The sequence below is a fragment of the Struthio camelus genome, chromosome 5, assembly GCF_040807025.1.
Source record: "Struthio camelus isolate bStrCam1 chromosome 5, bStrCam1.hap1, whole genome shotgun sequence".
NCBI lineage: Eukaryota > Metazoa > Chordata > Aves > Struthioniformes > Struthionidae > Struthio > Struthio camelus.
This window is the reverse complement of record NC_090946.1, coordinates 71,422,122-71,447,207: the sequence shown is the minus strand read 5'-3', so window position 1 is coordinate 71,447,207 and position 25,086 is coordinate 71,422,122. Positions and strand designations below refer to the sequence as shown.

At 39.8% G+C, this 25,086-nt stretch overlaps 2 protein-coding genes across 16 annotated transcripts in view; one reads left to right on the top strand and one right to left on the bottom strand.

Moving 5' to 3' along the window:
- TECPR2 (tectonin beta-propeller repeat containing 2) overlaps positions 1–16,463 on the bottom strand; it is a 43,188-nt gene extending 26,725 nt beyond the window's left edge. For 4 of the 14 annotated variants that reach the window (XR_011141656.1, XM_068947077.1, XM_068947083.1 and 1 more), the window contains exons 1-10: positions 16,343–16,460; positions 10,906–11,190; positions 10,656–10,784; positions 10,154–10,285; positions 9,047–9,204; positions 7,577–7,889; positions 6,664–6,796; positions 5,193–5,663; positions 3,575–4,569; positions 1,863–2,046 (exon numbers count right to left, since the gene is read on the bottom strand). Coding sequence is in view for 13 of the 14 variants with exons in the window: in XM_068947077.1 (XP_068803178.1) it covers positions 1,863–2,046; positions 3,575–4,569; positions 5,193–5,663; positions 6,664–6,796; positions 7,577–7,889; positions 9,047–9,204; positions 10,154–10,285; positions 10,656–10,784; positions 10,906–11,139 (2,749 nt within the window). In the remaining variant the exon portion in view is untranslated. Of the gene's footprint in view, positions 1–1,862; positions 2,047–3,574; positions 4,570–5,192; positions 5,664–6,663; positions 6,797–7,576; positions 7,890–9,046; positions 9,205–10,153; positions 10,286–10,655; positions 10,785–10,905; positions 11,191–15,219; positions 15,757–16,342 lie in introns of all 14 variants that reach the window. The other 10 variants (XM_068947081.1, XM_068947086.1, XM_068947084.1 and 7 more) reach the window with 6 other exon arrangements.
- A 13-nt stretch (positions 16,464–16,476) lies between these two features.
- CINP (cyclin dependent kinase 2 interacting protein) lies at positions 16,477–23,319 on the top strand. Of its 2 annotated transcripts, none has more exons than XM_068947092.1 (5): positions 16,477–16,522; positions 17,184–17,352; positions 18,464–18,590; positions 21,230–21,359; positions 22,992–23,319. In XM_068947092.1, the coding sequence occupies exons 1-5, from the start codon at positions 16,516–16,518 to the stop codon at positions 23,192–23,194; spliced, it is 636 nt and encodes a 211-aa protein (XP_068803193.1). In that variant the 5' UTR covers positions 16,477–16,515; the 3' UTR covers positions 23,195–23,319. The 2 variants fall into 2 exon arrangements, with proteins under 2 accessions (XP_068803193.1, XP_068803194.1); XM_068947093.1 differs by having other exon boundaries at positions 16,510–16,656.
- The last annotated feature ends 1,767 nt before the right edge of the window (positions 23,320–25,086 follow it).

The following is a 25,086-nucleotide window of genomic DNA, read 5'->3' as shown; positions in this document are numbered from 1 at the left end:
AGTTTTAAAAACAAACATTTATTTTGCTTATATATATTTTTAAAAGGCAAGAACAGTGGCCAGCTTCTCTAGGAATTTCTGAAATGCATTTACCATCAGAGTATATTTAGTTTTAAATACTTTTTAGTTACGTAAAATGAAAAGAAACAAAAAAAGAGTCCCGGGGCCAAACGAGCCAGCTATTAAGAGACTGAAGTTCACGGTTTTCCTCCGTTACAGCTTCTCCTTGGCACATCTACGCATTCATGAAGTATGTAGCAATTGCTTTCACGACCGCCATAGTTACAGATTTGAAAAAGGCACAGAAAGGAATATGAGATAATTGTAATACTTCCACATTCTACAAACAGTAGTAGTATTAGTAAGCTAAAAAATAATTTTTATGGACCAGTCATGAGTGAAAAACACCTGACCAGACAAAGTTCCACACAGCAGCGGGCAGTGCTATCACCTGCTTGCTACTTAGCACATCACAAGCAGAGAGAACTCAGAAATGCAACTGCACAAATCCTTCTTGAGAACTTTTTTCCCCTGTTCCAGGTAGCAAAGGTAGCTCAGAAAAAGACAACCGAATGGAACTCCAAACTTAACGGATGACTTGTATCCATGCTGGTTTGTACCAACATACTGATACAATATTGGTACAATATTTTGCAATACATTGGCAGCTTGACTGCCTTTGAACAATTCCATAAAGTCGTTTATTTGATTCCATTTTGATCTTTTCGGTTAACGTACTCTTGTGTTCACACATCCACAGGAAGCTGTGGATGCTATAAGTCTATATGGGTTCAAGGAGAAATCTGTTAACTTCACAGAATTGAGGGTACTAAACGCAGAGACATTTAGTATCACAGCCATCAACAACTGCGGTCACAATACTAAGGGCAAATGTCATATATGCTACCCTAAATCCTTTTGACCACTGTTAAAGACAGGATACTGAGCTGAATGAATCTCTTATCTGACCTAATATAGCTACTCTTATATTTTTGTCTCTAACAAGGCTCAGCTGCAGATCAAATGTAACACCTTTCTTCTTAAAATAGACAGCAAATCCCTTCGCAGAGAGGAATGAAGACTGACAGGTGCTTTGAGAGATGACAGGGGAAGAGAAGTATTGGCAAAATAGGAGAGTGGGTTTAAAAAACATATATCTGAGAAACTTATATTTTCACACCACTCCTGGAGCAATCTGGAAGGCCAAAAGTGATGTAAGATCATATCCGAAACCTGTTCATCTTTAATCCAACATAACCTTCATTCTCAACCATCCAGAATAAAGTCATAAGCAAATGTGCCAATAATTAAATCTTTTGTTTTCTTGAGTTTAAAAAACACAATTGCATATTTACATCAAAAAGAATTTTAAGTTAGGGATTCATAAATAGTTTTATATTTTAAAAAAACCACAAGGACCTCTTGACTTATTAACTTGATTTATGAACTGCTACTTCTGTAGTTCACCTTAATCAGGCAGCTGTATGTTGAAAACTTCAAGAGGCAATAATATGAACTTGTTAGAAGATAACTACTTAAACTAGAACATGGTACGCCAATGTACTGAAGATGCTCATCATCCAAGTTTTTGGTTTTTTTACTACTTTTACATGAAACAAGTCCCTAAGAAACAAGAATCAAGCTTCTAGAAGTGCTGCATCAAAAGAGCCAGTAAACCATACATACAAAAATTACAGATATAGTACAGTGCTTATGTAACGGTGCTTATTACTCTCAGAAAGGGGACAAGTTTACCCAATAATAGCTACTACCAGGGAAAAAAAAAAAAGGCAAAGAAAATGCCTAACTCTAGGAAAGTTCTGTATTTACATGAGGTTAGAGTGAAATAAAAGCCAGCCAACCTGAGGGGGAAACCGCCACCTGCTGGACACCATCTTCAAACTTCTGCCACCACAATCCAGCACCTGGAAGAGCACTGCAGTACAGGCTGCCTCTGTAGTCCAGGCACCAAATATACTTTTCTGAGACAACGAGGCTCAATATGCCATAACCAGGGCCAGAGTATCCCATCCAGCTCTCTGCAAACTAAAAACTGTAGAGTCAGAACAGCGTCAGGCATCTTCAAACTGCACAAGAAAACGGCAACATATAAACTAGAGCAACTGGCATATTATCATTAAAAAAACTAAACAAAGTTCTTATGCAGTTCAATGAATGAATGAATGATTGCCTTGTGTAAAATAAAACCATCTGTCAGTGGTCTCTGAGATAGCATACTGCAAGCTCCAAGACTGCTAGAACAAAAGTTTTGGCAAAAAAGAAAACTCCATACTGTCACCTACCTCCAAAAAGTGGCAGAACTTCTCTTATTAATTGAAGAACACGTACTTAAAATAAATGGCAGCTACAAAAAAGGAATGTGCAAAAACGTCCACTATCTACTTAGTCCAGGAAGCTATTTATTGGCTATTAAACAATTAGCAAAGGGAATAAGATACTTGATTTGGAATATAGTAGCACATAGAGACTACTGGTGAAGAAACAGCTAAATGTCCAACTTTGATTCTCCTCGTATGGTACAGAAGCCAAATATTGTAGGAATTTTGTTCACAGACCGCTACTCTGAATTTTCATAGGCTGCATTAGGTGAACCCAAGCGCTGCATATATAACGTATAACGTATGCATCTGAACAGCTGGTGTGCTCCTCTAAACATTCTGCAGTATGAGAACAGAATTTCATAGCCTAAAACTAAAAGCCTTCTATACTTTGGGCTACGCTTATTCTTTCCGAATAGGACACTACCAACTCAAATCTTAACCTTTTATCTACACATATTTCGGTTACTCTCAATATAAGGCTATTGCAGATTTTAAAAAGAAACAAAAAATCCCCCAAAACAACAAATTATTTCCTTCTAAAAAAAAACTCTGCTGAAACTCCTAGTGATTTCAGCAATTCTGCAGTGTTTACAATTAATCTTAGTATTTATTTCCAGTAGTCTAGATGAGAATTAATTTCTGGTAATGTTTCTGCCAAAGGAAAAAAAAAAAAAACAATGAAGGAAAGTGGGATCGCAGAAAGAACTCCAACATTTTAAATAGTACTCACTGCTGTCTAGGACACAAATAAGGACTAATCCTTATTCTGAGTATTTAACAGGTGAAGCAATCCTTCTCCAGAGGCTGGCCATGCAGGATGATGAGCATTAATTCTTATTGTAGTCAGTGGAAGTTGGTAGCAGTATCTTGCAGGATTTAGGCTACTGGAGACCCAAACAAGGAGGAACCTTCGAGCTGACTTTGTTTTGCTTTTTACTCTTTAATGGACGGGTTTATGACAGCCTTTTCATTGAGCTGTGAATTGTAATAATACTTACTCTGAACGGGCATTACAGCCGCTACACCTTCTTTATATTGAAAACACACAACAATTTTGAAGTCTGATACATGACATTTCATAACAGTTGTGGCACATATTGCTGTTTTGACTTTGTTTTGCTTGTTCAATCAAATAAGAAGAAAACTGCCTTCCTAAAGAACAGTAATTACACAAATGTTTCTTTTGAAATGCTGAGATGTTAAATATTTATAAGTAAATTGAAAAGATATACCTGATCAGACTTTAGCAGCACCATCTCATCTAGGCTTATTCTAGCCACATCCTGAGCAGCAAGCCCAGCACCAACTTCTGGCATGCTAGTCTCCGAGGATGAATACGGTATTCCATGTCCATAAATATCCTCTTCATCACTTGAGGCAGATTTCTCAGTCTTACTTTCATGAGTGTTTGCTACCCATTCAGCAGTGCTAGTACTAGATTTAGCTTTGATTGCACTTTCAAAATTCCATCCAGAAATGGAAGTGTTCTCTGAAGAAACCTCCTTAGAGGCATCAAACTGAAGAACAGAAGGATCAGACAGAGAACTGTTTATTAGAGAGCGTTGCTGTCGGTCTTCCCTACCAGCTCCATCACTTTCCTTCAGTATCAGTGATGTCTGAACACGAGGTATACTGTTGCACTCCAAAAACATTTGGTCTGAAAGGTCTGGCTCTTCAAAACATTTTTCGGCATCCTGCAGCTTTGTTTTATCTAGAGTTTCATCTGTTTCACACAATGCAGTAAACGCCTGCTGTTCTTCTTGGCTTAGCCTTCCAGGGCAGCATTCACCGTTTGCAGAAAGCACACTAGGATTATATTCGATATCAACACTGCTTGCCAAGTCTTCTGTGAGGATTAGAGGAGAGATAGATGTCAGAGTATCTGTAATAGCCAGTGTACCCATACCACTGTCACTACTTGGAAGTTTCTGTAAATCAACTATATCTCCATTTTCTTCGTGAATCAGCACAGTAGTAGACTCAGGTGACTGTAAGACACTGAAAGTTTCTGAACCATTATCTTCTTGCAGGATCGTATGGGACTCCACACTGAACATGCTTTCCTGATCTGGAGACCCGGTACTCAAATGATCAATGCTCCCACTCATTAGGCTAGAAGTCATGGAAAATGAATCTGCATTCACTGAATGTGGACTGTCACCAGAAAGCTGACGCTCATAACTTGGTGTACCTTCCAGAGAGCTGTGGTTTTTCTTGGTCCCACTTTCTGTTCTCACAAAAAAAAGGGGGAGAAATGTTATTAATAAAAATCTATGAAGTATCAGTACAAAATACGAAACTCAAATATTTCACCATGAAAGAGCGGAGTTAAATGTAATGTTGACATACTGAATTTTATCACTTCACCACTAAGTGGGGCATACAAAGGCCAATAAGTCTTAATCGCAAAGCATTTTAAAGCTATAACACCAATACAGTAAGTTAGAACGATTAAGCACCTTTATTATTTTAATAAACTAAAAAGCCTGGCTAAGGAATACGTTGTCAAATATTTTATACAAGAGAGAGATTAAACAATTCCAACATAAAACTGGAAGTATAATCCATTGCGCATCACCATCAACCCATACTTCATCTAGAACACTAAACATGTTTACGTAAAACAAAACAAATCTAAAGGAACAAAACAAACACGTCTAACAAGAAAAAAGCAATCAATTTATCACTCTCAAAACAGGCTTTCATCTTAAACACCAAACCCAAAGTTACTCCAATAGATTTCACACGATAATACAACATAAAGCTTTTCAAACAGTCTCTTCTGTGTAACGTATCAGAAGTCACACATTCTAATAATTAGCAGTGGCATGGAAGTTCTGTTAGATTTACCTTGTTTCTTCTTCTTTTTCTTTTTCACTTTAATTGGCTTTACAATGAGTTCTTGATCAAAATCTTCAGAGCTGATGACGCTGAACCGTTGCGAAGAAGGTTGACTCTCTCTCTGAGCTTCTGAAAGTTGGTCTGCACATATCATAAAACTAGAGCCACTGTCCACAGAATTTACTGAACTGCTCCTGCTTCTTGATTCACTTGCTACAGAGCAGCCCCTTTTTCTTGTTTCATTGCTTAAGTCTCCCACTCTATCAAAACTTTTCTCCGATAGCACTGGAGTTTCGAGATCATCTTTCGCTAAAGAATAAGAGTCATTTTTATCAGCAATAACTGAAGGGGAAGTAACCATTTTTTTATCTGTTTCCATTGAAAGGCCAGATGATACAGATGCAACTACTGATAATGGGGTCAGCAATTTAGGATTCGTATCTGTTAAAGGACTCAGCAATTTTGAATTCGCATCTGAAACTGACCAAAAGAAAAATAAAAGTATAAATACTAGGGTGAGAAGTGAGTAGGAACATAATTCTTGGAGAGCGTTGAAAGAAAAGAAGTTTCATCCAATGGAAAAATAGTCTATCTAAACTTGCAACGTTTAACACAGATATTCTATTGTAATTTCATGTAAGTGGAACTATATGAAGTCATTTTAGTATACTCAAACCCCCAAAACCTGTATCAAACCTCTATTAGTAACACTCTGAATTTACGTTTATGTATGAGAATGGTGCAAGTCTTTAGCTTGGAAGACTCAACTGTGTCATAGACTGAAGTATCCTGTATCTTCGACTTCTTCATCCAAACATTCAGTATGTTGCCAAAACAAGCAAAATTTGCCAGGTAAGCCACTGTGGTAATTCACGGAAAAATATACTTCAAGAAGATTCCTCTCAACCTACACTCACAAGTTAAGGTTAGAGCAATAAACAGCCCTTAGAAGCCTGTGAGCAAAGAACAGCTTAAATAACTAAAGCTATCCCTGATCTAGTTCCTTTCAACACAAAACGAGAAGTCTAAGGCTTCTTTTTACCCGCCGATTTCCCCTGAAACGAAGGTGGTGACTTGTGGCACAGAACCAACCTACTCAGGTATCTCCACCTCAGACAACTGAGACGGGTCACAAAGAGAGAACCATGATCATGAAGACAGATTTCTTCAGCGCCATGTTTTAGAACAAGGGCTAGACTGCACAGATCAGAGATGCCAGACTAGGATACTGCTGATCCACTCTCAAAAAGAGGGAACTATAATTGATTTCTTAATGCCCCCACTCTTGCTGCAGCCAAAACAGAGGCTTAGAAACCAGAGCTGTAAATATAAACTTTAGAAATAGTTAAGTCAACAGAAGCTGATAGGTTTTTGTTAGCAACTAGAATGATTTTATAGATTAAAAAAAAAAAAAAAAAAAAGAAAAGCTAGATACCATGTTCCATGAGGCACATACTGAAGTTTGCTAATCTATACAAACCTATTGACGACAGTCCTTCAGGTCTACTTGAAATTCTTATTATGTCTCTATCTCCCTTTAAGAGAAAAATCTCATTGTTGGTACAGGACACAGACACAATATCACCATATCCTTCCAAGCCACCAATCAAAGCCTATGAAGAAGCAACAGAAAGAATTAATTGGCATCAGATCAATATACTGCTTGGGAAAGATGAGGCTCTTCTTAGCAAGTATTCACTGTTTACTGGAATTTAATCAACATATACAGCTACAGAATAAGGATTTTATCTTATCAAAAAGGAAGAAAATTGAAAAGAGAAACAGGAGAGCACCTTTTAATTCTGATTTTATACTAATTTTCATTCTGTGTAATGTCAGGGATCTATTCGTTTTCTCTGTCCAAACTAGAAGCAGCCAGTCACTTCACTCTAACGATAAGCAATTTGGTGAGGAAAAAGAACTGCTGTACAGATGTTTGATATAACTTAGACCAAAAAAACTAACAGCTTCCTCTGTACCAAACAAAATGGAATACTTGTCTTTTTGGCACAGACACCAAAAACAGTAGAAGGAAAGGAAGAAATAGTTCCAGACATGCTTTGAAGGTCTAAATCATCTTTTGTCATGCATTACTAGATGTTAGGTTTATATATGCTTTGCTACACATCCAGAATGTATTATGATGCACCTGGATTGAAAGCTCTACATATATTTAATTTTTATACTTAATATATAAACCTTGTCTATGAGTATATCCATGCAACTACGACTTGAAGAAGGAGAGATGAAGGTTTGCTTTGTTAACTTTGTTTTTTAAACATGAATTTGAATCATGTAAACGTAATGAATAACCCAAGGAGAGTCTCACAGGTTAATAACAGCATGACCAAAAACCTTTAAGAAAAAAACAGGCACCCACAAGATTTATCTACCTGGTTCACAGTGTCTAATAAGTAGATGCTATATTCATTCCAGGTCAGCACCCATCCTTCTCGGAAAAAGCAGGAAACAAGCCCAAGGTGCTTCTCCGGGGAGCTACAACTTCCTCTGTCAGATGGCTCCAAACGAGGGTACAGTTCAAAAGTTTTTATTCCTCCAGCAAATATATCTTTCAATATGAATGTGGCCTGAACAGTTCCATGAACATCTGACTTCCAGAGACGGAGCCCAGGTCTGGCAGCAAATAGCGTCAGGTCACTCTGTTTACAAAGGCCAGGTATAAAACACGCTCCAAATTTGCCAGTGCTAGAATGTGTTTTAAAAAAAAAAAAGTTTTAAAAAAAGCTATATACGTAACTTAGAAACAATTTTTAAAACCAATGACACAAGTTTACAACTGCAAGTTGGCAAAAAATAGAGTTTTGTTCTTCAATTAAAGTATTAAGTCAACTGTCTGAAGTACCAATTTGGTTACAATAAGATAAGAACAGTACTTCCAAATAACAAGATTTTTCCCTGAGCTTTAGGTGTCAGATAGTACATCTGCTAGACAAGTTAAGGGACTCCTCCTAATATGCCCCATAGCCTTGACAGTACTCTTTGTCCAACCCAGAAAAATCCTATTATGCAGTTACCTTTCTCCTAGAAGTAAGAAAAAACAAGCAAAACACTACCCAGTTAATCCTAAGAAACTGACAACCCCCATCTGCAAGGGGCAAGAAACAAGTCTCAAGTGTTAACATCCTCATCCCTTGTACACAGGCCATTACCATCACCTCAAAAAGACTTGTTGTACACAAATGAGGTAGTCCTTGCTATTCCTCTTACTATTCGTGTGCCTGAAACACATACATTATAAGCCTTCTTTCAAGAGTCAACTTCCTCTACTTCCAGATATAGCCAGTCACACTGTCGTTCTAAGATTGAGCGGCCTTTTCCTTCATATCCAAGAGCGATTACACAATAAAAGATGCCAGAAGGTCATACAAGAAGTTTGTAGCCTTCAGGTCAACTTTTAAGTGCTTGCTATATATTTTTCCTTTTAATTCATCTCCATATAGAAGAAAAATTAAGATGTTGACTTGCTTTTGGCATTAGATAATGCATCACCTATCAGGAGCACCTGCTTATAACACTTCCTCGTATCAAGCCACGGTAAACCATGAGGGACTGCAGTGGAAGTTCAAGAACTGCGTCAGTTTAAACAAGGCGAAAAATATCTTCAGCGTTTTTGCATAACAGTCTCCTGAAAATATGACTGTAATATATTTCCAATCATAAACTTTCTAAGTAGAACGAATCATCATCTCAATGTTTTGAGTGCCAATAGCCACCGTGACTAAAGTTTTATAAGCAGACTGCTGGGTTGTATTAATTGTACTGCTTAGATCACTCTTTCTGTAATCCACTCTGAAAAGCTAGAATTAACAGATGTGCCTGTATCAAGATTTTGTGAGGGTTACTTTTTTCTGGGCTGTGTTCCAACTTGCTTGACAGATTTCTCTTCTGTGTAAAAAAGTAGAGTTCGTTGTAAAGTAGAGACAAGGAGCACTTTCTGGTTGTAATCCAACTGGACAATTGAAGATGGCTCTTCCAATACAAGGCTGGAGTTGCAAATACCCTTTTAAAGATATACGAAATTAATAAGAGTTAATCTTTTAAAAGTTAAAATACATGGTAATAACTAAAACTTCAGAGAAATTAATATGTCCAAGAAGGAAGGAAAAAAAAGTTTTTGAACTACTTCTCCACGAAGTTAAATTAACAGATCTGGAATTCCTTTATGCAGACCACATGGGAATTAGACTGTGTACTGGCAGCGCCACACTGCGAAATTCAACTTCTCTAGGAATACTAGCTAGCCTGTTTGCCTTGAACTCAATAGAAACTCTAAAGGAAGAAAATAAGCATTTAGGGTTTCCCTTATCTCCACTGCCAGGCCACAGAGCACCAAGATAATTCTTACATTTGGTAGCATTAAATCCTTCTATGTCAAACCAGATGAGAGACTGTCATAGTCAAGTCAAGGATGACTGCTGGTTCCACTTTTCTCCCATGTACAAATTCAAGTTAGCATTTACTCTGTAAATGTCCCAGGGTCAGAATTAATGAAGAAACTTTTAGAAAAATTCTACTTTTTAGTAACATGTTAGAGTCAGCCAGTATAACCCAATTATATTTTCATTCTACATTCTAGACTGACACGCTGAACAGTTCCCAAAAAAAACACTTCACTACAGCAAAGCAGCAACCTTGCATCGTTCAAGTACGCCCTTTCCAAATGTGCAAGAAAAAGTATTAGGTGAAATCTAAAGTTGTGGGTAGCTATTTCAGCTAGAAAAGTGGTAAAACGGGGAGGATAGCCGCATTTTTTTTTTTTTTGGTAAGGCTGTTGTGAAGAACCCCCAATGGTCCTCTTGCAGTGTGTAGCCATGTATATACATATCAATAGAACAAACCAGCTAAACACATGATACTGAACGTTTAACTATCTGCTAAATATTTAAATACACACACATTCTTTCAGAAAATCTTAAGCGGGAATAAAGGTCTCTAAAACAAATACTTACCTGGTCTAGGTCTAAGGCAGAGTAGACGATTCTCCCTCTGTCATCTCCAGAGAATAATTTCATTCCATTGGGACTCCAAGCTAAAGCTGTAATGCTACTTTTGTGGATACCAGCAACATCAAATCTCCGAAGCTGTGAAACAATACCAAAGCAATTCAAGAGCGAAGGGGAGATTCAGTGACTCAGAATGATAAATTAGCAATCAAGTACAAAAATGAAGTATATTTAAAAAAAAAAAATACTAAATACTCTGCCAGTTATTACAAATTTACAATTTAGTAATTTCTCAGAAGCATTTTTGATTAAATTCATCTTTTGTAATGAAAAACATGCTTTAAGATTAATGCTTTCATAAGCCTAATATACAAAGTCTAAAACGTATTTACAGATACTTCATCAGGAGAAATTCTCTGGTTTTCACTATTATGAAGAACCACCTAATAATCTAGTAGGATTCACCCTACCCAGCCTCACAGATGTTTAACCAAATGTGCAGATTTACCTGTTTGTTTCTTCCAGGCAATGAAGACACAAGCTGAAAAACTGCAACTCGACCTGAGGCTGTACCAACAGCAACAAGATCATCAAAACAACTCAGTAGCTTTACAAAAGTAATAGATTCACACTTCCCCTGTTGGAACAAATGACATACAAAACTTGCTGAGTTATGAGACAGAAAACAGTTGCAAATAGGCATTCAATTCTGAGTGACTGAGCACTGTTAAAAAATTTCATTAGAAGTTAATATTTACCTCAAAATTATATTTTTTCATCTGGTTTAAATGTCTGCAGTAGAGATAAAGCATTCCAATGCTGCTCCCCACTGCAATGTAGTCCCCATTGGTATCAAGTGCTGTGAGGTACACCACTATAGATCGGAAGCCTTTTTGGACCTTTGTAGGAATGGCATTGAGAAGATAATATAAGGGACAAAACTCCTTAAATACAACTGGTGAAGCCACCGATGCCATAGCAAGCACTGGCATCAACACTTTTAAGGCTGAAATAAACACATCTACTTCACCACATAAGGAAATCTGAAAGACAAAACCAAAAGTTCATTAACTTCTTTGAAGAGAGCAAATGGTTAACAGAATAGCTACCGTTTAGCAAGTAAGTATGCAGAAATTGTCATTTTTTGTTCATTACGAAGAAAAAACAACTTAAACTCTTCTAGAGAACGTAAGTTGTCCTGCAAATAAGAGCAAGATTATTTCTTAGGTTCAGCCACATTTAAAAGCAGATGGTAATCACTAAACATGGGATAAGATTTTTTTTCTTGCAGTTGGGAGCTTTTCTAAGTTGAGTTCAAACACATTATTTTTTTCTCATTTAGCTCTTGAAGGAACTGTACGGCCACTCCTGGCACTAAACAATCTGCACAGTCCATTTCTGCATCTGTCTGCAAACTCTAGCCTCAGTCCTTCCAGTGCTGAATCTTCAGTTTACATCAAGAGCAGTACAAGCATGGGATATTCACTGTTTCAGACGGCACAATAAGATCAAAGCATCAAATTAGTATATACGCTCAAATCCTTAACTCTCACTCTGCCCCAAGGAAAATGTGACTAGAAAACAGTACAGTTAGACCTCTACTAGGTAATCAGATAGTAAAAATAGCATGAGAAGAAGGGGATACATAAAAATGAGAGAATTCCCAGTGACAGACACACAAAGATATCCATATAGCAATTTAATACTAAAGATAGCAGGCAAACAGTAAAAGAAACAGATGTTTAAAAAAAAAAAAAAAGCAGCACTGAATGCCTGTGTTTCCTGTCATGGTCAAGTGAATAACTTCATGTTGATGAGTGACACTGTATGCACACATATGGGTAAATTTTGGTATCTTCCTAAGAAAAAGGGAAACGGGTTGTATTTGCCCTCTTCTAGAAAAAAAAATAGCTGGAGTTCATTGTAGTAATAATCTACTGAGAGTTTCAGAAAAACATGATATGATCATGAAGCATATAAAATTTTAAAAATATTAATTAAAAATTACTTTTCTCATCAGAGAGTGACAACCTTGACAGCAATATTTTGCAGCAGTATCTATTCTCCTCATGGATGACTTTAGATCATAGAAAAGAAAAGAAACCTCCCCTTCCTGAATTTTAACAGAACGGTTTAGCATCTCCCAGAAACAGCTGCAGTTTTCTGAAACAAGGATTCTGGACTTCTGAAAGGAATAAAGTTTTCTATGCTTGTTCAGGTGTGTAACAGTGAAGGTTTTGTTAAGCTTCAGCCAGAGTTATAACTTACTTAGAGAAAGAAAAACCAGAAATATACCAAATTTAGTTGGGAACACTTTTAAACATTCAAAATTATTTTGTAAAGTATTCCTACTGTAATTTGTGTGATATGCCCTATCGTGCCTACTTAGCATTTCTCCAAGAATGGAAAACAGTACCGGTTTGGCAGCTTCATAAATCGCTTATGGTGGTATCGCAACTAAATTTATATATATATATATATATATATTTGTATATATGCACACACAGACATACATATGCACACACAAGTTTAATATCTCCATTACTGTGAAAGGCTCCGGTGCTTCAATTTTAAAATTGCTGTTTCACTCATTGTACAAGAGGATTCAGCACACTGGCTTTGGGCCCTGCAACACTTGCTGTCAACATACAATTCCAATAAATCCAAAGGGATTACTTGCATGATACTACCCATTCAAGCCCATGTTAGACAAGACAGCTAAAATACGGATTCATATTTTAGCTGTGTTAAAAAAACAGCCAGTGAAGAAGTTGATAGCAGTTACTAAATGATCTTAATTGTTGTGATAAATTTTACTGCTTGCTAGAGCTTAGACAGATGAATACTACTCTCCTCCAGTGTTTATCAGCTGTCAGGGCACCTATTTCATAGAAATGCTATTAGGGTTAGCTGATTAATGTGCCCCTTGAACGAGGCTCACTAATCGTTCATCATCATCATCATCATCATGATTCATTCGTTCTTTGAACAACGAGTTCCTAAAAGAGTTGTTTACTGAGTCACTAAATAATCTAAGTACTTTACCTTTCCTTTACAACATTTGCACACACTATCTCTTCCCTATCCTGCATTTTAGGACTCCTGTCCTCTCCTTTAGCATTTATCACCTTCTATCTGCAATCAATTAAATTTTAAAATAAACAAACAAACTAACAACAAAAACAAATGACTGCTGAAGTCTCTTGTTTGCTGTTCTAAACATGCTGCTTTGCCAGTTCAATAATTTTACTGGCTGCTGATCTTCTCTTACTCAAATACGCTCTTTGTCCTAAGTCTCATGCATACAAGTCTTCCTCTGTCTAGGTCTCAACTGCTAGCACTCCCCAGCTACTGCCTCATGAATTTCACGTATTTTAACTCTCCTTTGTCACTCCTACAATTCACATCTATCACCATCCCAAGCTGCTCTCATAGTTGGCATCATCTCACATTTCCCAGTTGTCAAAGATCTTGCAGTCCTCAAAATCCATTCTCAGTCTTAGCTTCCACCTCTCCTCACAGCTCAACTACAACTATTGAAAGCATAATGATTCATTATAAACTATGGAATTATGAAAAACTATTACCAGAAAAAGACTACTCTTCTTTCCTGTACAACAACTAGATCCACAACCTGACGCATTTTTTTTAAGTCTACACTTAATTAACATCAAAATTTTCCTGATGACCTTGGGTTTTTTTCCATAGATAACACTAGAGGAATTATTGCTCATCATAGAATAAATTAAAAAACAACTGCTGTCAGATTAGGGTCCTCCTAATTTATATACAACCCTATTTAGATCTTCTCTGGTGGCAAAGTTTTAGAAAAAAAGATTAATTTCAATTTTTATAATCCATTCAACCTGTACAATCAAAAATGCATTCATAAACTAAAATTTCTTGTTGCCACACAAATCAGTTTCATTTTGGGTTTTTCATTTGCGCTTTTCGTGTGAAAACATGTAACTGAAAGCTCAAATCATCACTTACTCAAAGTATTGCTAATGAAGTCATTTTATCTGAGCAAAATAAATGTATAAAGGACTAAAGAATTACAGCATGGCCTTTATTTTCAGAGAGTCTGTACACACACAATGATTCTCTGCTGCTTTTGAGTCCTGATTCTTCAACATCTCCCTAATCACATTTGTATATGGTATGTGGTCTCTTTTTCTTCTTTAATGGTTTCAGGATTATTTTATCTGTTTTTCCAACCTCATTAATCAAAGGCAAACGGTGGATATAATCTATCTTCTCAGACAGATTTTGGAACTGGACCTGCACTTTCACTGGCTCAGCAGTGGTTATTCTGAAGGACGTAGAAGCCATACAGGGCAAATCAGATTGTGCTAATCAGCTCTCCTGCACTGGAAATCAAGTAGAGCAAAATATCTTATGCTACATGGAAAAAAAAAAAAAAAAAATCACTGTCCTTTTCAACCCACATGGATCACAATGAGCTTTTAGGTAAGCAAAAAATCTTTTTCTTTTCTCTGGTTTCAGAAACAGCAATAGGGCTTAAGTGTGGCTACCAAAGACAACTAATATGAAAGATAATCTTGTGGTTAAACAAGTACTTAGTGGATAAAGATTCAGTTTCAGGGCATGCCCACAGATTTACTTATATAAGGCTGAAGTTGTCATTGCATTTCTTTGAGCCCAGGCCTCCTCTCTGTACAAGAGGAACAACAGTTCTGTTTTTTTACTCCTTTGACACACCAAATTAATTTTAAGCGCTTCAGAGTACAGACAAACTCATATGCATAACCTCCGTTTAACACAACGGTCTCTCATCTCAGCCGGAGCCTGTAAACTAAGAAATAAGCAGTTATATTTTCTGATACATCCCATGTTTTTAGCCACCAGACTGCCACATCTGTTAGCAGTGTTTTAGGCACAGGGGCACAATTTTAGGCCTCTTGCCTGCTTTTGACCAGATCTGAAGGAACAGCAAGACAGCTGAGACATTTCTCCAAAGTTTTTCATGTAAAACAACAGCCAAGTAGAGGGGAGAACAAAAATTAGCACCTTACTGAAACAAAGGCAGGCAAAACTCTGCTTTTACACACCTTGTTCGGGAACAGGTGGACAACCAGTTAGCACACAGGTAGAGACTACTCAATTAACACACACATCGCTCGAGACTAGTCATAAAACGTTTTATTTCTGGCTCAAGGGAGTTTCTAGAAAGAACTCTCAGATTAGGGGCTGAAAGAGAGAATCTGGTGTCACTGCACAGGCAACTCTGTAAAGGAAGAGGAACATGGGAACACAGGAAACTAGGCTTTGCTGGCTCTGTTGATTTCAGAGTACCTAGTTCCTCTACAAAAACCTTCACCCCTAAGAGGCATTTCTTTATTCTGGCAGAGGCTTCAAAGGGTTCATCTCAACAGCGCTGCACTCCAGCACTCCGCGGGTTGTAACTACTCAAAGGCAAACAGGAATACACCAGGGGACCGCAGGACAGGCAGCCTACCACGCTTGCTCTCCTGGAAGCGCCTTGGGCTTCGCTTCAGCACACGGCTCACGGGGGAGGCGATCCCCCAGCCCTCAGACAGGTTCACATCCAGCGCGCTGCCGGCGGCCAGCGGCCAAGCAGATTTCTCCTAGGGCAGTCCCCAAAAAGCAAAGGTTTTCCATTACTCGGAGGCTGAAAACTAAGATTTTTAGCCTTACTCTTCTCTTCACGTTCGGTCATCTTAAACCAGCACCCGGGCACTACCGGTTTTTAACGTGCCAGCCCTTTGATACAACCCACGTCACAGAAAACGTGGAGTTTCACCTCAGAAATAAGCGACTAAACCCACGGAGTCCCCAGCGCGGGCGAGCCCGTTAACCGCGGCCGCTCCGGCGCCTCTCGCCCCCTTCCCCCCCCCCCCCCCCCCAACACTCGTGCCCCGCAACGGCCGCGGCCGCCGTGTGAAACGGGCCAGGCGGGCTCCGAAACCCCCCGCCGCCGCTCGCCCTCACCCGCGACGGGGCTCCCGCACAGCGGCTGCTCGGCTTTCCCCTCCCCAAAGCCCGCGAAGGGCGGCGGGGACCCAGCTGCCCGCGGCCGGCCCGGCGGAGGCGCCCCGCGGACGGCCGGCCGGCCGCAACAGGCAGAGCCGCCTCGCCGCGGCCCCGGCAGGCCCGCTGGGGAGCGGGAGGACGCGGAGCTGGGTCCGCGGGGAGCGGCGCGGCTCCGCTCACCTCGTCAGAGGCTCGGCGCGGCCATGACTGCGGGGAAGGAGCGAGCGCGGCGTCGCCCAAGCCCTGCGGCGGCGGCGGCCCCGGCTGCCTGCGCCGCTCGGCGGGGCCGCGCCGGGGCGGGGCCGGACGTGAGCGCACGCGGGGCGGGGCGGGGCGGGGCGGGCGGCGCCGCCATGGCGGGTGAGTGCGGCCGCGCCGGGCCCGGCGCCGCTCAGCCCTGCGCCATCCCCTGGCCCTCGGCCTGCCGGCGCTCCGCGGCCGGGGCGGCGTGGTCGGAGCTGGCTGCCCCCCGCCGAGCCCCTGGGGGGGTCGGGGTGAGGCTGCGGCCCCCCTTGGGGGGCGAGGGGAGGCGGCGGCGGGCCCCCGGCGTCTCCTGAACCGGCGACAAAATGTCCGCTGAGGGAGGACGGGCCCGGGCGGGCCGCTGGCCCGGTGCTCAGAGGGGAAAACGGGATCGCTGCAGTGATTTCTCACCGCCCCACGCGGTGTCAGCCTTTGGCTTAAAAGCCAGACGTGAACTTAACGCTGCCTAGTGGACAAAAGACCGTTAGATCGATGAGCGCTGCAAAGCCACTTGCTGTCCATGTTACGATATCACAACTCAAGACTGTGCTTAGTTCTATAACAGTTTGATTTTTCTGGTAAATAGTAACAAGGTGATGAGATGAGGCGTTTGATTTCATGATTAGAATAGTTGAATTCACGTGAGTTCCATTTTACTTCAACCAATATTCAACAGTAGAGCAAGGAAAAAATTCAGGGACATACCTCTGCCCAGCAGCCCACTGATTTATCACTGTATGGTTTAAACGGCTTGAATTTTGTTTGTTGTCTTATGCAGCAAAGAGTCCTGCTGATAGTACTCCAAGAAGACCTGTCTTATCTGTCAGTGCAAGAAAGATTAAAGATAATGCAGCAGACTGGCATAATCTAATGATGAAATGGGAGAGACTGAATGATAATGGATTTACTACAGCAAACAAAATTGTCAACATGAAAATCAGTGAGCAGTAAGTATGCCAATGATACGTACAGGTAAAGGTAGTGTAGAGGTTGCCTTTATTGTGAAATTAATGTTTCCTTCACTAGAAAGCTTGGAGATGGAGAAAGAACATGTCAACGCAGATAAGCTAGCTCTTAGGTCAAACTGAGCAGTTGCACTTTTCAGTTACATACAATATTTACATTCAGATAAGATTTAAATGTCTCATAAAGATTAAAATAATCTCATGAAGTAATGGTGTTTGCAAGAAACAAAAAATGTTTAATATATGTACAGTTAGGTATAATGGATATGTAAAATACTTAAATAACATACAAAGTTAGAATCTAATCCTATGATCTTTACACATGTGATTTCCCTCTCTCCTGTGTATTTACTCTGAAGTCAGTATTACCAGTTTTTACAAAGGTCAAGAGTTCAGCAGATTTCAAGTAAGAATCAATGATTTTGTATAGACAAAAAGTTGTTAGAGCAGTGAAGATTTAACAAAAGCAATAATTTTGGTAGAGATAGTATCTTCAAGATCTAAAGGAAAACCTAACTGACAGGGTTCTGACGGACATCTGTAATATTTTGTTGTAAAGACGTCAGATCTTGCTTTCCCTTCCTGCTCACGTCCTCTGTCAAAGTTTACAGCTTCTATGGGAAAGTCAGCAAGATGGGCTACGAGACATGCCTGCGCATTACCTGCGCTCAGTTCGCGGTTAAGTATCTTAGCTTAAACTATCAACAAAGGGGAGTTTGTGGCGAGGCAGCAGACTGTCGGCTGGACCAGCTGAGGCCAGGGCATACATTACACCCTGTTATTATGAGAGAGTAGCCGCCAGAAGAGAGGCAAGGTAGAGTATCGCAGGCAGTGTTATCTTAACAGCTGCAACTGTTTCCTTTGAGCGTGAGTTCTGAGGTAGAGTAATTCAGCGTTCCTCTGAAGGTTATGGTACCAGCTCAATTGCTCACTCAATTGCTAGATAGGTCGCTTACCTCCTTTCATGTAGGAATTCTCATGTGCAGCTTGTAAGAAAGAGATTTTGTTGGTTCAGACAACATGGATTTTAAACCTCTGTGGCTTGAGTAAACGTATATGCAGTGGTTGGAACTGCCTTATGCTTCTATTTTAGGTTTCAAGATAATAAATCAGAGATAGCATGTGATAACAGCACCACAGAGTCTGAAAAGGCGTCTCCAAAATACAATGAAGAGCTGGATAGCTGCTGTGCAGAATTGCTTGAGACCTTAAAGCATATGGTAATACTCATTTTGCAATTGCGATCTATTTTTTCCAAGTATGACTTAAGCAAATGACCTCAAGTATTGTAAACAGAAAATTGGGATTCTTAACCATAGTTTTTTTGGCTTCCGACCTGAATGATTGTAAGTCTAGTGTGCTCCGTGTATTTGTTTGGTAAATTTGAAAGTTGGTTTTACATCTGTCTTCTGATTAGAATTTATTCCTCCTTTTATAATGTACTCTCTAATATGATCTTCTGAAATAGAGTCCTGCAAAAATCCGTTCTAAAATTGCACCTGTTGTCTGTTTTCTCATCCTGGATATTCCCTCTATTTAAAACAAGACAAACAAGTTAAAGCCCAGAACGATGTTTTATCTGCTGTAATATCTATTGCAGCTATCTTTGATCAGACATCATGCAGTTCCATTTTTAGTCTGCCTAGTTGCATTTTCTGTGCGGTAGCTTCCCCTTCTTTTAAGGCACAGAGTAAGACAGTTATTATGCAGCCCATCTTCCTTCTGGATACATTGTTAGGAATTAATGTCACCTGCCGGATTGATATAAACAAAGAAATTTTTTTGCTGGTTATTGTAATTAAAAATTTTAGTTAAAAATAACTTTTGCAGCCATTAGCCATAGTGGAGGCTTGTTAAAAAGATTATTGGTGTAAAGTTCCAGTGAGCATTTTTACAGACTCATAGAATGGTTGAGGTTGGAACCTCTGAACATCATCTAGTCCAACCCCCCTGCTCAAGCAGGGTTACCTGGAGCACATTACCCAGGAACGTGTCCAGCTGGCTTCTGAATATCTCCAGGGAAGGAGATCCCACAATCCCTCTGGGCAACCTGTTCCAGGGCTCAGTCGCCCTCACAGGAAAGAAGTTTTTCTTCATGTTCGGATGGAACTTTCTGTTTTTCTTTTTGTGCCCTTTGCCTCTCGTCCTGTCACTGGGCACCAGTGAGAAGAGTCTGGCCCCATCCTCTTGACACCTTCCCTTCAGATACTTGTACACGTTGATCAGATCCCCCCTGAGCCTTCTCTTCTCCAGGCTGAACAGGCCCAGCTCCCTCAGCCTTTCCTCATAGCAGAGATGCTCCAGTCCCCTCATCCTCTTTGTAGCCCTCCGCTGGACTCTCTCTCCAGGAGTGCCATGTCTCTCTTGGACTGGGGAGCCCAGAACTGGACACAGTACTCCAGGGGAGGCCTCACCAGGGCTAAGAGGAGGAGGATCACCTTCCTCGACTTGCTGGCAACACTCTGCCTAATGCACCCCAGGAGACCATTGGCCTTCTTGGCCACAAGGGCACACTGCTGCCTCATGCTTCACTTGCTGTCCACCAGCACTCCCAGGTCCTTCTCTGCAGAGCTGCCTTCCAGCAGGTCAACCCCCAGCCTGTCCTGGTGCATGGGATTATTCCTCCCCAGGGGCAGGACCCTGCACTTGCCTTGGTTGAACTTCATGAGGTTCCTCTCTGCCCAGCTCCCCAGCCTGTCCAGGTCCCTCTGAATGGCAGCACAGCCTTCTGGTGTGCCAGCCACTCCTCCCAGTTCAGTATCATCAGCAAACTTGCTGAGGGTGCGCTCTGTCCCTTCCTCCAGGTCATTGATGAATATGTTGAACACGACTGGACCCGGTATTGACCCCTGGGGACACCGCTAGCTACAGGCCTCCAACTAGACTCTGCGCCACTGACCACAACCCTCGGAGCTCGGCCATCTAGCCAGTTTTTATACGGAAAAGATACTAGTTTGATATTTAGAATAAGCAGGAAAGTGGCTATATTTTCCTCAAGTTTTATTCTGTGGGAAAAGGTACCAGCAATTTGAGGGTTTTCTTTTTTCTCTTGAGACATTGTTATATTCAGCCTTGCAAGTGTATTGATACAATTTTTTCTTACTTTTGGGTAATAGGAGTATAAGCAGCTGGTGTTAGCTTGGATATTAAACACAGCAACTACAGATGTATTTTCTTTTTCATTTCTTATGAGCATATACCAGTTTAATGATTTATACAAACATCTGTATTTTAGCTTTTTGACATAAAGATACGATCTTCAAGCTCCATTTTATTTTTCCAAATATTAGGCCCCTTAGGTGAAACACAAAGTCAGGTGAAGAGAAAGGAAGTGGACAGGATGACCTCCTTTTCATAGCAAGCCGCTAAATCAGCCTAGATATATTGTCACTCATAGCCTGAGCGGCTTTCCACACCTGCAGCTGATCTTTTGAAATGAAACTTAAGTCATATTGGCATGGCAACATTAAGAAGCATGTGCTTACAGAGCTTGTGCCACACCTGTTCTTTCATAGACAGTTTGATGTTTTTCCCCAGTACTAAATTGCTATGGGAAAAACGCAGAGAGGGAAAAAATGAGAGAGAACTTTAATGTATTTCTACATGGGGAAAGCAAAAGAAATATGCAAAATCAGAGTCAGTAAGTCATATCTGTGCCGTTTGGAAATTTAGGGTGTCTGCTATTAAATCTGTATATAAATTCCAGCAGTGATCCCTGCCTGAAGTTATAAAAGTGAATTAGAAATGTTATGTCTCAACAGGGTCTTCAGAAAGAACGCGTTTTAAAATAATTATTTAAGATTATAGTAGCCTAATGTTCCTGAGATGTTCACTAACATTACATGTTCATCATTGTCAGACAAAAATACAACTCAAAATGGAAAAGCTCTCTTCGACTACTAAAGCAATTTGTGACTTGGAAGCATTCCACCATGGAGCTGGGAATTGCACAGCCCCTCTGTTTCACACATGGCCCACAGCATACTTCTGTAAGTAAAATATTGATCATCTTAGATAAATGCATTGTGTCGCTCATGTAATCTAATTTAGGAAAACTGAAAAATAAACCCTTTTATTTGGATATCTTTGTGTATGTATGTGTGTGTATCTGTGTGTGAGGAAGAGAATGAATGAATCTATATCCTCTATACTTGACTAATTGATAAACAGAGGAGTGTGTCATTTGGTTTAGGGTTACTGCTGCTTTTATGAATTGCTGGGCATTGTCTGACATGCAGCAATTACCGCTGTAGTTATAAAGCCTGATCCAGTTAAAACTAAGCTTGTCAGCAGCTTAGTGTCCAATAGGCACCAGCAGTGTCCTTTGTAAAGAGAAACGTGCTTGCAACTTGGTAGTATTGAGCTATAGTCTACAAACTACCTTGTTACTTGACACTGAAATGATATCCTTGGATGCAAAGAGCAAGCTATACCTCAGTTAATTGTCAAGCAGTCAAAGAAAAATACCTCTGATTGCAATGTCAGTGAAGGCAAGAAAAGAAGCGTTCAGTTACTGTCTACAGTTAAGGCAAATCCTTTTAGGATTCACTTGATGGCAAGAAATAGGCCCTTTTGTTCTTCTAGAAATTTAGTAATGACAAAGGGTTGCCAGACTTCCAGTCTGTCTGCCTCCCAGTCTCTATTACTGCAGTTTTAAAACTGTTTGAATGCAAGAGAAGCCTGACTGCATGCAGGCCAATTGGAGCTTTGGTGAAGTGGAACTCGTTCTTTTGTGCAGCCCTGCTCCTTACTTCACTAGCACAAGTTAGCAGGAATCGTATGTATTAGTTTCTGCCAGCTTAAAAGGGTGACCATAGCAAAGACAACAGCTATCAAAACACCCATTGTGACTGAATCATTTAGTGATGCTCTGTACTCCTTGAATGTGTACTCCTTGAATGACTGATTCCTCCTGAAAATAGTAATGGTTCTGTCTAGGTTAGAAACACAGGATCAGTCTCTTATTAAAAATAATCTGTTTGTTATTTTTCTGAAAGCCAGACAATTAAATAGATGATTATATAAATATATTTTAAAACTCCCTCCAGTATTACTCATAAAACTGGTAACCATTGCTCTTTGTATTGGGCACTTCAGTTTTGATCTGTTGTTTTGTTTTGTTTTACCATTATTCTTCACTCTATTGGTATCATTTATTGGTGATCACGCGTTACTAAAGTACATGACAGCATGTGAGGAAAATTAGCTAAAATGATTATTGTCTCTAAAATATGAAGTTTATTTTTCAAGATAGCATTACAAAATTTTAAGACCAAGTTTCAGTTATTTAAAAGAATAGCTGTAATACCTGCTAATTTTACAGCCGATTCTGACACCCAATACCACTACTTGTTTTTAGAGTTAAAAGGAGGTGTATGTCAAAACCAGAAATATTTAAAACATATCCAAAAGACGAGGAAAATGTTTAGCATTTTATATTTCAGTCTGCAGACATTCTTAATAATGTAAAAAAACTAGATGTCTGACTTTTAAAAAATATGGGGAAGAGTTTGTATATCAAGTAGGGTTTTTCATGGCTAACATAGTACAAATATAATTCAACTTTTTGGGAACTGCTGATCTGTTACGATTAACGTGCTTGGTTTTTCAATCCATTTTAGATGAGGTCTCTGTGAAGCTCTCTGAAATGTACAAGGAGGAGCTACTACTCAAGCAAACAATTGTACAAGATATTGCTCATTCTGCTGACCAGGATCTGTTGATGGTCTATTTATCATCATGGTTATACCAGCCTTACATTGAGAACAGCAGCAAACTACTATTAGAAGCCATGCTGTTGGAAACAGGACATAGACAGTGCTAGAGCTACGAAAGCTGCTGGCTTGTTTCTGAAGATACTTGCATGAAATTGAAATGGTGAGTTTGCAAGGCTTACCATGTATGTTAAATTTTTGTAAAACTTATTAAAAATATTTTTCTCTATTTGTATTTATTGTTTTGTCTCAGCTGTTATTCTTTTTTCTGCATGGGACAATCTGATTTAGTTTGCTTTTATCCATCTAAAGCTTAACTGTGGTGCAGCACTGACAAGAAAAGTTCTGGGTCCAACAGGTTGACTCTGCAGCTTCATGATTAGGGCATTCAGTTGAGATGAAGACATAGATTTTTAAGGAAAACATGACCAAATGCTGGATAGTATATCCATCTTAATGAGGGCAGAATAGCACAGCTAACAGCTCAAACCTAAACGTGTGCTTTTAAGTGGATGGGATATAATTTTTCCCACTTTTTAACAATAATTAATATTTCTAAGTATGTCACCAGCTCTACTTTGCATTGGTAGTTTGTATAGTTTGTTATCTAAGAGAGGTGTCAGTGTCATGCGATCTTGTAGGAATGTCATTTGATGCTGTTAGGATAGTTTGCTGTGTGGTCCTGAGAAGCTCCAACAGGCAGTAGCGTCATTTCTGCTTTGGCTTTGATTACACTGTGACACTTGAAGTGCGAACCAAGGCTGAACCAGTACGTTTGGCTGGCTTAGTAGAAGTCACTGTGCCGCAACCATTATATGAAAAGGTCTTTTCTCTTTTAATTCTTTATAACTTTTTTCTTTTAGAGATGTTTTGTGAAAGCTTCTATTGAATAAAAAAAAGCCCTGCTTCGGCCATATCCTTAGGCGGTATTGTTTGCTTGCTTCCTATCATTGAGCTTAGTAAGCCTTTCCGTGGAAAACTCTTGCTGATGTTAAACATGTTTTCCTTTAAAGGTGTGTCACCTCCATATTTTGGTTAGCAATGTACATAACAAGATTAATTGGCTCATATTCTTGCTTTCCTTTTTCATGCTGCTGCTCAGGTATGAGGCTCTGTCTTTCTTGGCGAGGAAAATAGAGAATGTGTTTAGGAGAAGCTGGATAAATGCAAAAACTTAATGTTGGAAGGCATTCAATGCCATTGTTTGCTTTCTCTGCTAAAGACGTAATAATCACTGTAGCATACCACTATGTCAGAGGTGGGTGGCATGGAGAAGCTGCTACAGTTACCAAGCCTTTAATAACTGTTAGCTGCTCTCGCAAATTAGCACTTTTCAGAGAAGCGTATTACAACTTGGAAACTACTCAGCGAAGCATTTCATCAGTTTAGTTAAATCCCTGATATGCAATGAATTTAGCCCTTCCTCTTACTTCATTATGATTAATAATCCAAATTCTTCCCATTTACTATTACTGACTGCTTATATGACCCACTCCTGTATAAACCGTTGCTTCCAGTCTCCCATTTTGCACGATTATGTAGCATTCCTAAGTGCTGGTGACTCGTTTCTGTGCCCTGACAGATGTTTACCCTTGATTCTTTCTGAAATAAGAAACGTTTCAACTAAAAAGACGTGCGTGAAAAGCACACCATTATGAAATGGCCACAGTGGCTGCGGTGTGACGTCAGACAAATCTAATTAATAGCCAGAGAGTCTGGAACAGACTTCTTATAGGAAAATTAGGGTCACTTAACTAGTTTGAAGCTGAAATTTGGGCAAGCGGATTATATGCGTTGCTTGCAATAAGAGAGCAAACAGGCATACCCTGGAAGAGTTTTCTCCATGTGTTCGTCTGGTCAACAAAGAGGTTGTTTCAGGCAGCTTAATAGTGTTCTATTCTTATCCCAAATTTCTAGTACCTAAGAAGAAATTCTCCTGTAACTCAAGGAGTAGAACAATCAGTTATGAATAGTTTTGTTATTAACAGCCACCTCAATTTAT

Bases quoted from the DNA above. Each gene is read 5' to 3' on its own strand.
- CINP (XM_068947092.1), top strand. The intron at 17,353-18,463 runs GTAAGTATGCCA...CTTCTATTTTAG, and splicing joins AACATGAAAATCAGTGAGCA to GTTTCAAGATAATAAATCAG. The intron at 18,591-21,229 runs GTAATACTCATT...CATCATTGTCAG, and splicing joins TTGAGACCTTAAAGCATATG to ACAAAAATACAACTCAAAAT.